The sequence below is a fragment of the Condylura cristata genome, unplaced genomic scaffold, assembly GCF_000260355.1.
Source record: "Condylura cristata isolate star-nosed mole 26May11 unplaced genomic scaffold, ConCri1.0 scaffold00009, whole genome shotgun sequence".
Classification (NCBI taxonomy): domain Eukaryota; kingdom Metazoa; phylum Chordata; class Mammalia; order Eulipotyphla; family Talpidae; genus Condylura; species Condylura cristata.
The window spans coordinates 48153618-48167417 of NW_004567110.1; the positions used below are offsets into that span (position 1 = coordinate 48153618).

Sequence of the window (13800 nt, forward strand, 5' to 3'; positions counted from 1 at the left end):
GTCGTTGTACTTTCCTCACTCCTACTGCCAGTCTGTTCTTTCAAAGAGATGTTAATGGGAAACATGCATTAGTTGACCTTTTCCCATTAACCTAGTTTCTGTAAACTAGATGTTTGTTTAGTTTCCTACTGCCACTGTAAAATATTTCTTCTAGAGTCAAGATAAGTGAATGTTCAAGCATCCCATTTTTAACATAGTCTTGGAAAATTGCCTATGGAAATAGCTACCAACACTTAATTCATTCTGATTTTTTAGCCACTATCAAGGTGTCCCATTCATATGTATGATCATGGGGGAAACTTGATGAATGGAATAGCTTTTGCTTCTTAAGAAACCCAGCTTTTATTAGGCTCAAGAACTAGTATATTGGGGCAGTGAGGTATTTATATGATCATGTTCTTTTCATGTCTTTAGCTACTGTATACGTATTAAAAGTCTCAAAATTGTGAAGTGTTATTTTTAACATAAATACTTCTATTGAAATCCAGACTCATATATGTAATTGTTTATTAAATATCTCCAGTGGATATTGTATAAATTCTCACACTCATCATGCCTATAGCCAGATTTATCAATCTCTATATCAGTTCCCCAATAGTCCTTCCAAAGCAAAAGACAAACTGTTGTTACTGTTTTTCTCATTTAGGTTAGTAACCCCAGAATGTTATTAAATTCATAAAACAAGAATCTGAGTTACCTGAGATTTTTCCTTTGTTTCTAAGAAGTCAATTCTGTTGATTATCTTCCTATTTCTGTAATTTATTTTCTTCTCTTCATTTCAGTTTTTCTTTCAAGTCAAGCTATTACCACTTCTTGCCTTGACTACTATAATCTTTTATTGTCTTACTTTCTTTGGTCATATTTGTTCTGTTTTTCACTCAAAAGTACAGTAATACTTATTGAATAAAAATATGCTTCTCTTTTCTTCCTTCTCTTGATTAGATAAAGCCAAGCTTCATGTAATGACATGTAATCAATCCCCTTTATTGTTTTGATCTGCAGGACACTGTTATATCACCAGCCACTTACCTTTCTTGCATCTTTTTTTCCAACAATACAGAGCATCCTTATGATATGCCATTTTATGCTTTTATGTATAGTGTGCCATCATCATCTTTGTTTATAAATGATGTATTCCTTTTTCAAAACTGAATTCCACAGAGACCTACTTCCCTAGGAAATATACCAGTACCACCTCAGAATTAGTCACTTCCTTCTGCTATGTTACTTTTTTACCTTGTGAATAACTTTTTGGCATTTTATAATTTTTGAAAACTTACAGTGAGTGCTGCTATTTTAGTGAAAAGGTGATTTTAATTTATGTGTGTGATGATGATTGAATTAGGAGAATCAATAAAAGAACAGAACTGGAAAGTTTACTTCAGGCAAAGAATGGGGTATATAGTAGCACAGAGGGGAAAGGAGAACATTTGAGGACTGTTTTTCAAGTAGTGCGGGGAGGGGGCGAAGAGAACTAATAGCAGAAGGTAAAAATAAAAGCTTGAGTTGTTTACAGAATACTGATAGTCTTATTCTCCATATAAAGGAGTTTTTGTCTTGTTATTTTCATTATTGATGTGTCATTGAAAGATTTTAAACAAAGAAGCTGATTTTTTTTGTTGTTGAAAAGATAGCCCCAATGGATACAGCAGGTAAAGGTTTGCGTTGTAGAAAGTATTGCTAAAACATGTAGAGAAAATATTCTGCAGATGGCATTATGTTTAGGGAATGAGATGGGATAAATGGGAGTGAGGCCACAGGAGTAGATAGGAGGAGGGATGAGAGAGAAACCTGAGCTACACTGAGGCAAGAAAGGTTTGTGTGGCATTGTACCAGCTGAATCTTACTCTGAAAACTTCGGATATTTAGACATCTTTTGATAAAGGAAATAATGCTACCATATTGCAGTTAAAACAGTCACCATAATTCTATGCTTTTTAGCAGGAAATTTAAGAATTAAAAAATGATATACATAGAATGATCCAAAATTACATGAACATTATGCCTTAGTTAAGATTAATATATTAAAAGTATAAGTTGATATTCTATTTGCTCAGGTTCATCTATATTATATGGCATTGTATCAAATAATCTGTGAAATGAGCCCTATCAGTGTTAAAGATGACCTTCCATTTGAGACTTTTTTCTAATACAAAAATAATGACTGATGTTAATTTTTGTATATTCATTAAATAATTGTGCTTAATAAGTTCCTATTTTCTGGATAGTGTTAGGAAATTTACTGTAGCTTAACATCTTTTGGGGGATATATATGGCTTTTTTTAATGTTCCTATTAACCTTAATGCTACCTAGATTTAATAAGAAACCAAAGAGAGGAATACAGTACCTCCAAGAACAAGGAATGCTTGGCACTACACCTGAAGATATTGCCCAGTTTTTGCATCAAGAAGAAAGATTAGACTCTGTGAGAATATTATTTTATTTAATTCTAACTTTGTCTATAAAGTGCTTTTTTTAAAGTTTAAGATAACATTGTTACCCATTTAAAATAACTACTAAGTATATAAATAAACTGAAAGAATAACCTAGATATTCTTAATTTTGCTCTTTAGTTTCCTAAATTTAAGAGTATCTTGATTTTTATTCTTTTATAAACACACCTAACTTTGAATTTCATGTTTAAGATAATTATACCCTCTAACTAAAACCAGTGGATCTTAAAAATTTTTCTGATTTTAAATGGCTATGTGGCAAATGTAGCATTCCATTAGAATATCAATTTCTATGTTTATTGTTTAGACTCAAGTGGGTGAGTTCCTGGGAGATAATGATAAATTTAACAAAGAAGTCATGTATGCATATGTGGACCAACATGACTTTTCAGGAAAGGACTTTGTTTCAGCCCTTCGCATGTTTCTGGAAGGATTCCGCCTTCCAGGGGAAGCTCAGAAAATTGATCGATTAATGGAAAAATTTGCTGCAAGATACCTAGAGTGCAACCAAGGGTAAGCAAGTGTCACGTTAAAGTATTTTTTGGTTATCATCTATATTGAAGACACTATGTTAGTGAGCACTAAAAGATTAATAATCCCTGCTTTCAGAGAATTTAGTGTCTATGATCTGGAAATGGTAAGATAATTCCACAAGAGTTTATAATTTGAAATGATGCAATAATATTGAGACTAAAATTAAAAGTGCTTTGGGGTTTGAAGTAAGTAATTTAAATGAAATGTGAAGACAGTAAATTCATAACATATGTTCATTTTTCCAGACAAACCCTTTTTGCTAGTGCAGATACTGCATATGTTTTGGCTTACTCAATTATCATGTTGACTACAGATCTACACAGTCCACAGGTATGTTTTCTTTTAGACCAGTTTTATAATAAATAGTATAAGTTATATAAGTTCTTTTGAATTCCATAAGTAATTTGGGAAACTGTACATTTTAAAAATAAGATTCTGCAGTAATTTTTTTTTTTTTAGATTTATTTATTTGTGCATACAGAACTGGGGTACAGGCCAGAGACTCAGGGGTGGTAAAAGACTTCACCAGAGACAGAGTGGGGAGCAGAACAGGCAGATTGACGAACTACACTACTGAGGGGAGCAGCCGGCGGGTCAGGAGAGGTCTGCCACATCATGTGGTCTCCTCCGGGGCAGGCGGGAATCGAACTCATGCGGAAGTGGTTTAACCTCCTGCGCCACCAGGGAGGGCCTCTGCAGTAATTTTATTTTAACTTACATAGCTATAAAATAAATCTGTACATTAGATTAGTAACTATAGAAAGCCTAAGATACATTTTCAACTAAGAAGGTGCTCATAATTTTCCTGTACTTATTACAGCACATGCCCACAAACATACTTTACTACTACTTCAGATTTCCTGTCATAACTTTTCTCTGTATCTGATGGCATGATAGTAATATTTTTCTGCCATATGCCATGCTAAAAATTTCCAGGTGTTTTTTTCTTTTAGCCTCTTAATGGATAGCAATTGTGTGCTTATTATTTTGATAATAATAATTTTTTGGTATTCATCGAACTTTCAAGTGAAATAGTTTGCATTCTTTTATATATATATATTTTTCTTTCTTTTGTATACTTTTTTTATTGCTGTGACTTGAGATGAGTTTTTCAGTTGTAGCATGATAGTGCTTTATTTGAATAATATTAAATACATTTGGAAACTTTTTTTTTTAAAGATTTATTTATTTGTGCATACAGAACTGGGGTACAGGTCAGAGGCTCAGGGGCGGTGAGAGGTGTCACCAGAGACAGAATGGGGAATAGAACAGACAGATCGACGAAGTACACTGCTGAAGGGAGCAGCAGGCGGGTCAGGAGAGGTCTTCCACACCATGTGGTCACCTCTGGGGCAGGCGGGAATCGAATCATGCGGAAGCGGCTTTAGATTCTCAGTGCTGTGCTTTAACCCGCTGCGCCACCAGGGAGGGCCATTTAGAAACTTTTATGGTAATATATTTACATTTAGAAAAAGCATTCCTTCTACCCTGTCTCTCATTCCAGAATAATCTGCTTACATAGTAATCTGAACTAAATAAGTATTCCAGTTGTAGTCACTGGAAATTCTGGTTTCTTTGTAGTTTATTTGTTTGTAAACTTCCAAGTACTTAGTTATTATTCTGTGTACTTTATTATATATTTATAGAATCTTTATTATATATTTGCTATATATTTATAGTTGTAGGACTATATTTAATAAATATATTTTCAGAGGCATCATAGTATTTTTGGGTTTGTCCATCTGGGTTTGGGGAGATATAAAACACAAATATTTTAGCTCTGAGTTCCTAAGTTAGATGACAGGACTGCCATCTTACAGAATACAAAAATCGTACTCTGCAGACTTCTAAGACTTACGAGGTATACAGCAAGATATTCTTGTTCAGATTATTTTTAAGCAGGAAAAGGAACTCTTAAGTCTTTCACAGAGATTTCCTAATATTCAGCTGCCATGATGAGTCACTCAGAGATATTATCTGGTTTTAAATATCAGTTATTGTTATCCTTATTCAAGAATTCATGTAAAGCCAACTATTAAATCCTTTATGATATATTTATGTTCTTCTGAACTAAGAAGGTACAAGTCTTTTGCTATTACATGTTTCTAATAATTGTTCCTTTTTTAAAATATTTATTTATGCACACAAGAATTAAGGTGCAGGTCTGAGGTACAGGGAGGTGAGAGGATTCACCAGAGACAGTGAGGGGGAGCAGAACAGACAGATGGACTGAAATACACTGCTGAGGGGAATAGCAGATGGGTCAGAAGAGATCTGCCACACCATGTAGGTCACCCCCACTGGCCAGGAATCAAACTTATGCTACAGTGGCTGTGGATAACTTCACAATGCTATGCTTTAACCCATTGCATCACCAGAGAGGGCCCTATCTTGTTCCTTTTTAAAGACTTGGGTAGAATGCTTAAACCTTTGACCAAAAATAAATAGTTCTGTAAATCAGAAATATAAGATAATTATTGGATGGTTTCTCTCACATATGGAATATAAATAACTAAACCAAACAAACTAATAACAAATGTTGACAGACATAATTGTTAGGTTCGGTGTACTATGTCGTGATTACCAGAAATGTGAGCTCATAAAGGAAGGGGGTGGGAGGCCTGTGTAGAAGGTGGCAGCCTAATAGTAGGAAGGGCACTAGAATTTAAGTGGTTGATGAGGTAAAGTTTATACACACATAGAGGTAAAGATATGCCTCCTTAATTTTTATAGTATTACATGAGAATGGAAAATCGGTAAGATTTCATTAAATTAAAAAATCATTATACCTGTTTTCTTACTACAAATTATTCATGTACATCAGAGTAAGATAAATTAGTGTGTGCAATAAGTGAGTGCTTCATGTTAAATTTTAGTAATTAGAGCCATTTTTTATTTCTAGGTTAAAAATAAAATGACAAAGGAACAATACATTAAGATGAACAGAGGTATCAATGATAGTAAAGATCTTCCTGAAGAATATCTATCAGCCATTTATAATGAAATAGCTGGGAAGAAAATATCAATGAAGGAGACAAAAGAACTAACGATCCCTACAAAATCAAGTAAACAAAGTAGGTATACAAATCAATATTGAATCCTTATCCTTTATGTGGAAAATCTTAGGTTCTTAAGAGATTCTCATTTACTTTGGAATAAATCATTAAGTATTCTAATGATAGTTATTATGTAGTTTGATGATCCATTGGTATTTTTTGTTTAGGCGTGTTTCACACAAGGATGCCATTGCCTATTAATTTGTCTTTCCTACCCCATAAAAGAATTGTTGCCCTAATATTTTTATTGTGACAGATGGTAACGATGCTTCTCTTTTCATTGTGTGTGTGTGTGTGTTTTTTTTTTTTCATTTATTCCAGATTCCTAGTTGAGCAACTTTATTTTTCATTTTTGAGGTGAATTCATATGAAAGTAGCCATTCTAAAGGAACAGTGCAGTGGCATTTAGTATATTCAACATTATGAAAGCACTTAACTATCTAGTTTCAAAACATTTTCATCACCCCAAAATAAAACCCTGCTTTATATATACTAGATATACCTTCCCTTTGTCCTTCACCCTTCCCTTGCCTCACCCCCCCACCCCCCCACTTTACCTTCTCCATGCCCCTAAGCTCTTGGCAACCACCAGTTTGTTTTCTGTTTGTATGGATTTTCCTACTTTGGATATTTCATAAAAGGAATTCTTTATTATGTGATCTTTCTTCTGTCTGAAGATTATTTTTAGTTAGTATTAACTGGTACTTATTTTATTCTAAGACATCAAAACAACATTAAAAGTGCTTTGTATCATTTTAAATTTAATAGTATTTATTGTTTCAGATGTAGCCAGTGAAAAACAAAGAAGACTTTTATATAATTTAGAAATGGAACAGATGGCCAAGACAGCTAAGGCACTCATGGAGGCTGTAAGCCATGTTCAGGCACCTTTTACAAGTGCAACACATTTGGAACATGTGAGACCCATGTTTAAGGTAGGAGTCATTTATAACTTTCGGTTGAGGTATGTAATTTTTTTCAGCATGTTTTTCAGAAAATACAGTGATAACAAAATTATGCAGACATGTTACTTAGTATATAGCAAATATAAATAGTATGTTTAAGGGGTAAGAAAGAAAAAAAGGATAAGAAAGGAACTGAAAAAGAGCTAAATAAAAACATTTGAGATTATTAGACCAAATTAATGATTACAATAAAGGAAAGGGAGGTATAAAAGGGTAAAATCATGGTAAAAAATAAAATACGACTTTTGGTAATTAACTTACTGTAGTAAGTTAATTAAGTTACTGTAGTAAGTAGTATACTGATTTATCATGATGTATACCCGATACTTACACGTTTTAGTGCATTTTTATCCAATAAAAACCTGTTTTTTTAAAAATTTATTTTTATGGTACAACAAAAAAGTGTGTATATATGTATGTATATTTACAGAATAGGTATCCTTTTATACCAGATATTGTCTTCATCCTTTTTTAAAAAAATGGAATTGTAAAAGATATTTAAAAAAATCAGTATGTAACACCTTTGGAGTAGAACGATCTTGAAGAGTGATCACTAATCCTTGGATTGGTTTCCTTTAAATGTATTCTTTGGAGCTACCTAAAACTTCAAAGTGATCTAAGTCTTTTGCTTTCTTTCAGTGAGCAAAGGACCTTGTGTGATCTGGCTTCTGCCTCTTCAACATCATTGTTAGATTTCTGCTCATTACTATACAGTGGTCATATTGGCATTTTTTCACTTTCTAGAATGTCCTTATTTCCTGTCTCTTTAGCATTCTTACAAGCTGTGTCCTTTATCTAGAATGCTCTTTCCTTTTTTGCCTGAGTATTTTCCACATTATACTTTTCAAAGAAGTCTGCCCTACCCCTCTAGTCCAAATTATTGATAGTTCCCTTATATTATGCTAAACTTCTCCTTTATAATGTGTTAGTAATAATTTTCATTTACAATTTTCATTTAAAATTTGATGTCTATCTTTTACTAGTCTTATGAGGCAAGGGACTACATCAGTTCTGTTCACTTTTCCTAGTATTTAGCAAAACTCCTGGCTAGTAGTAGTAAGTACTAAGTAAACAAACATTGAGTTGATAATGGAGTAAATGACACTAGAATATGATTTACAACATTAAGAGTTCTAACCATTATTGAGGATCTTTTTACATGTTGCCAAGTTGTAATCTACAAATATTTAAGCACAGTTTTCATCTATGGCTATATGGATATATAGTTTTGCTTCATAATGAATAAATTTTTTTTATAGATTATAACAGAATGGAATATTATAATACTTTCAGAGGAACAATGATGATTTGTTATTTGTATATGTTACAAAATGATCACCACAGTAAACCTAGTTAATAGCCATTACTATATGTTGCTACAAATAGTTTAATTCTTATAATAAAAACTTTTAAGATTTATCTTAGAAAATTTCAGATATGCATTACATTATTATCTATAGTTGCATGCTACGTATTACATCCCTGTAACTTATAACTGGAAATTTTTGCATTTTATACTCCTCTTGCCACTTGCCCACTCTACACACTGCCTATGAGCTTGTGTTTGGTTTTAAGAATTGATATTAGGGCCCTCCCTGGTGGCGCAGCCGGTTAAAACACAACACTAAGAATTGACATGTAAGTGAGGTCACACTGTTTTTCTGATTTATTTCACTTAGTACAATGCACTCAAGTTCCATCAAAGTTGTCCCAAGTGACAAGACTTCATACACTTATGAGTGAATAATATTCCATTTTATGTTTGTCATATATATATAAACACACACTCCCCCACCCCCCCACCCCCATTTATTCTTTATCTATCAGTGGATACTTTCATTGTTTCCATATGTTTGCTAACATGAATATGGGGGTTCATATATCTTTTAAATTAATGTTTCCATTTTTTTTAAGATAAATACCCAAAAGTTGAATTGGTCAGATTATATGGTCATTCTATTTTTTATTTATTGTGACATCATCACACTGTTATCCGTGACGGCAGCATCAATTTATATTCCTACTACCTTTTTTGCCAGTACTTGTTATTTCTTGTCTGTTTCATTTGGTTTTGCCTGCTAATTTATTAAAAGCAGTGAATACTCTTGCTTCAGACATTACAAAGTTGTAAACGTTTTTATAACAGGATTGTCAGTGTTCAAAAGGTGACTTTTTTGTTTTATATTACAACTTTTCTATTCAGTTTTGTAGTAATATGCAGTGTTTGGTATCACAGTCTGTAAAGAAGTATTTTATTTTTAAACTATATAAAAGTATTGCCCTACTTGGAATCAGAGAGAACACTTATGTCTCAGTGTTGACTGTCAAAAAAATTTAAGGTAACTCATGTCCAGGGAGCAGGTTAGGGAATTATGTTATTTGTTGAAAACACAGGAAAATGACTAAAAAGATTTTCATGGAAATTTTGCAAGTGACAAAGCTGACAGAGAAGTAAGTTCTAAAGATAGGGTAAAACTAATATCATTATGAATATAGACTTTTTCCATTTTTTACTGACATGAATAACTTAAAGTTATGCTTACACTAGGCCTACTGTCGCAAATCAATTTTTTAATTTTGCTTTCTAAATTAAGTCCAAGATACATTATACAGTTTTGTTCTTTTGTCTCAGAAAGCTTTCCAAATAACTGTCAAGAACCTGGTTGTTTTAAGAATGTCATTAAATCATTATCTGAACGCTTTGAAAAATAATGCTGTCGTGTTATCCAAAAATCTATCACTTGGTGCCCTTGATATATTTCAATTTTTCAATTTTTTTAGTTGGCTTGGACACCTTTTCTGGCTGCATTCAGTGTTGGGCTACAAGATTGTGATGACACTGAAGTAGCCTCTCTTTGCCTGGAAGGTATAAGATGTGCAATCAGAATTGCATGCATTTTCAGCATTCAGGTAACAAAAAATTTTGTCTTTGCAGTCAGTCTTCAAAACATGAATTACTATAGTTTTAATTGTGTTTTGTCTGAGTTATTAAAAATTATTTCAAGTTTATGATGAAATTTAAATCTCATTGTTTAAGTTTCTGAGAAGTTTTAAAAGGGGGTAGTTCTGTATGATCTAAATTTTATAATTTTGATTTTCAGATTTTTTTCTGTATAAAATACTAGTTATCCACAAGATTTCCAAAGTTACTTTGAATTCCTATGTGTTAATTTGATTATCATCTTTAAATATATTGGATGTTGATATTTATTGAATCCTATTTTTTACCATTTTATATATCTATACATGCCACTTTATAACTTTGCCTAAGCTTAACAAGTTACGTTTAGGAGTACCAAGTATCTAGTACATAAGTTTCTGAAGAGTACTTTCTAGTAATTTATATACTTTGCTGATGATGAATTTTAGCAAATAAGGTTTACTATCTTTTCCAACCTTATTTCACATTTAATTATAAATGTTGTAGATTAAGCAAGTAGTTTAGATGTAGAGAAAAAAGTAAGTGAATTTATAAATCAGGTCTCTGCTAGTTCACTCAGTACTTCAAAACATAAATGCTCAAAGGATATTTTATTACTACATGAATTCATTTGGGACCACTAAAATCTCATCTTGATTTGATATCTCTATCACCTTTGGAGTTTAGAAGTTTTCTTTAGTGCTTCATTCATCATTATCAAATTTAAAAAAGAACAGTGGTATTATATGTAATTCATGACTTGGCTTATTAATAAGGAATTAGAGATCATTCTGTTGAACTTTTAACCATTTTTAGTGTATATGTCTCTCTGTCTCTCTTAATAGCTGGAAAGAGATGCATACGTTCAGGCACTAGCAAGATTTACCTTACTTACAGTGAGTTCCGGTATTACTGAAATGAAACAGAAGAACATTGACACAATAAAAACACTTATCACAGTGGCTCATACAGACGGAAATTATTTAGGAAATTCATGGCATGAGGTATAAGCACTTTCTTTATTTCAGCTTTGCAGTTGAGGCTTGGTTTACAAAAGGAACTAATGCTATATTAGTTTATCACTGACCTGCTTACACGTTTGATGACAGAAATAAATTTAGTACATTCATAATACATTTAACATTTTATAATGATTTATATTGTAACGTGGTTAATGTTTTTTACAAACACCTCTAATGTAAATCTATTTTTTTTTCCTCTTTGTTTTTAAGATTCTGAAGTGCATTAGTCAGTTGGAGCTTGCACAACTTATTGGAACTGGAGTGAAACCTCGATACATTTCTGGGACAGTACGGGGCAGAGAAGGATCTCTTACTGGAACAAAGGATCAGGCTCCTGATGAATTTGTAGGTCTGGGACTAGGTGAGGATTTTTCAAAATCATTTTTATGAAGAATGAAAATTGTTTATAATTTGCTTGATACAGTAATTTATTGTAGCAGTGTAGTTTGATTAAAAATAAAATAAAATGTCCTTTGACTAAGCTTATGAGAAAAAAGCAAGATGGCTGACTAGGGAACTAATTTTTTTTTGCAATATGAAATATGCAAATGTGCAATATGAAACCCTTAATCTCCTAGATGGGGGTGGCACAAGTGTGCAGTTTTAAATTACATGCTATTAAAACTAAGTGGGTAACCTAAATGAGTGAAGACTCGTGTAAGACAGTAAATAGTTGGTTAACTGGAGAAATTATTCACATGTAAAATTTTTTAAGGCACTGTTCAGGCCTAACCAGACCCATCTGCCAGTATGGAAACTTCCTATGGCATTCCTCTAGAGGTTTAATATGGCCAAGAACATCCATACTTAACCCAGTATGTAAATGGGAAATATTAACACCATGAGTACAGAAAAACCAAAGGCAATAAATATATTTTTAGTCATGCAATGATAAAGATTCCACCAGGAAAGAAGCAAGGTTTAAAATATATTTTACTTCTAGGTTTGAATTTTGTGTTTCTTTATTGTGCAAGTTAATTTTAACTCTTGAGCTTCTGTTCCTTTTGCAAATGAAAGATAGTATCTGTTTACAAAGAATTGTTGAGGTTCAATAAAAATCTATATATGGATTTAGTGCAGTAGCTGGTATGATAATGGTTTCTGAATTCATTCCTGTCAATCCTCCCTATCTTACTTCCCAGCCAAAAAATATCTAGAGACATGATTTCAGGAAATAATAATATAACTAAGATCTAGGAATACTTACCTAAAATTTTGGAAGAATTTTTAGGAAATTTTTCCAAAAGAATTCCAAAAAGAATTTTAGGTTTTTTGAATGGCGTGTGGTGAAAAAATAAGATCAAGACCATGTTGTGCTAGGACAATTATTCATTGTTACAATGGCAAACCAACTATGGCAGTCAGCTGCATAGTCTGTTTTCAGTTGTATCTTAGACACTGTGGCCTGGGAAGTACAGGTATAGACTTAGTAGCGTGGTGATCCAGTAACAGGATTTATAACTGCCAGAGCACCTGCATAGCAAGGTATATAATGTGGAAACCTGACTGGGGAAGTTAGAACTATTACTCCCAAAAGGTATAGCATGAGATACAGATGAAATATGCTTATAGGCAAGTGAAATTGTTACAGGGCAGGGAGGACCACCCTGTTACAAAATGAATGTTCATTGATTGATTCAATTTACCTTTATTTTCTTTTTTAATAAAAATCTAGGGAGTATAGGAAGGGAAAAACAATATTGGATACAAATTGCCAGAGCTGACTTTTGGCAAGTAACAGAAGTAGTTTACACTGAAAATAAAAGACTAGTGGTGTTTCTTACCTTTTAAAAATTATAGTCAGTAGAATTGAATCTACTAGAAAGGGAGTGAAGTTGGGAATGGGAACAAATTCTGTGGGGAGGGTGCCTGCGATAATGCCCTATGGTGCTCTGGTGAGTGTTTTATGGTAACATACATCTGAGGAGGCAGGAACCACTTCCCTATATCATATACACTGTTATAAACCAGTGTTACCTCAAAAAAGAAAACAAAAATTGTGATCAAAGGAGAACTGTTGATACTCGGTGGCGTGGCAGCGGTTGACTTGAATGTAACTTAAAATTAATTTGATCATTGTGCTAAGTAGTGTCTTTGCAACCGAGTTTGCAAGGATATGAGATGACCTTCCTTCTCCCTCTGGAAAAGGGGATTTACATAAAAATACACATTTAACATCCAGAAAATAAATTTCATGTTTGTGAGCCAATTGAGCCATACTCTTCTACCTCATTTTCAATCTTTATTTAGAGTTATCCTTATGTCATTTAACTTGTCTTCTTGGCTTGCTCTATTCTTTATTCACTCCACATTGATCAGAAGCCAGTCTGTTGAATTGGTCCCTGCTGGCCAGAGCCTTTCCTTCTGACATCTCTGGTTACCTGCTAGCCCAGTGTGGTAGTGTTTCCCTACCATGTATGCCGTATAGCTCACTCAGACAGCAGACATGTTCTTTGAGCACTGTGCTGTAGTCAGAATTTAAAGTAAAAAAGGATGTGGTATTTTGCTCTCTGTGTATATGGGTTTTAAATTAAAGTAATATCCTTCATTAATAATATCCATGCCTAAACTAAGTAGTCCATGTAACCAATAGGATTAAGGATAGATAGATAGATAGATAGATAGATAGATAGATAGATAGATAGATAGATAGATATAGATAGATAGATATAGATAGATATAGATAGATATAGATATATTTATCTGCCTGTCTGATATAAGTCTGCCCTTTCACTTTTTGGAAACATAAAACAATAGTAAGGATAGATAGATAGATAGATAGATAGATAGATAGATAGATAGATAGATAGATAGATAGATAGATAGATAGATAGATAGATAGATAGATA

The 13800-nt window shown here is 32.9% G+C and overlaps 1 protein-coding gene across 1 annotated transcript in view; it reads left to right on the forward strand.

Annotated features, from left to right (window-relative positions):
• The window catches only part of ARFGEF1 (ADP-ribosylation factor guanine nucleotide-exchange factor 1 (brefeldin A-inhibited)), a 124941-nt gene that overhangs the window by 67532 nt on the left and 43609 nt on the right, over positions 1-13800 (forward strand). The window contains exons 15-22 of the mRNA XM_004679818.2: positions 2315-2426; positions 2762-2967; positions 3234-3318; positions 5891-6062; positions 6828-6979; positions 9791-9919; positions 10775-10933; positions 11162-11312. Of these exons, the coding sequence (XP_004679875.1) occupies positions 2315-2426; positions 2762-2967; positions 3234-3318; positions 5891-6062; positions 6828-6979; positions 9791-9919; positions 10775-10933; positions 11162-11312 (1166 nt within the window). The remainder of the gene's footprint in view (positions 1-2314; positions 2427-2761; positions 2968-3233; positions 3319-5890; positions 6063-6827; positions 6980-9790; positions 9920-10774; positions 10934-11161; positions 11313-13800) is intronic.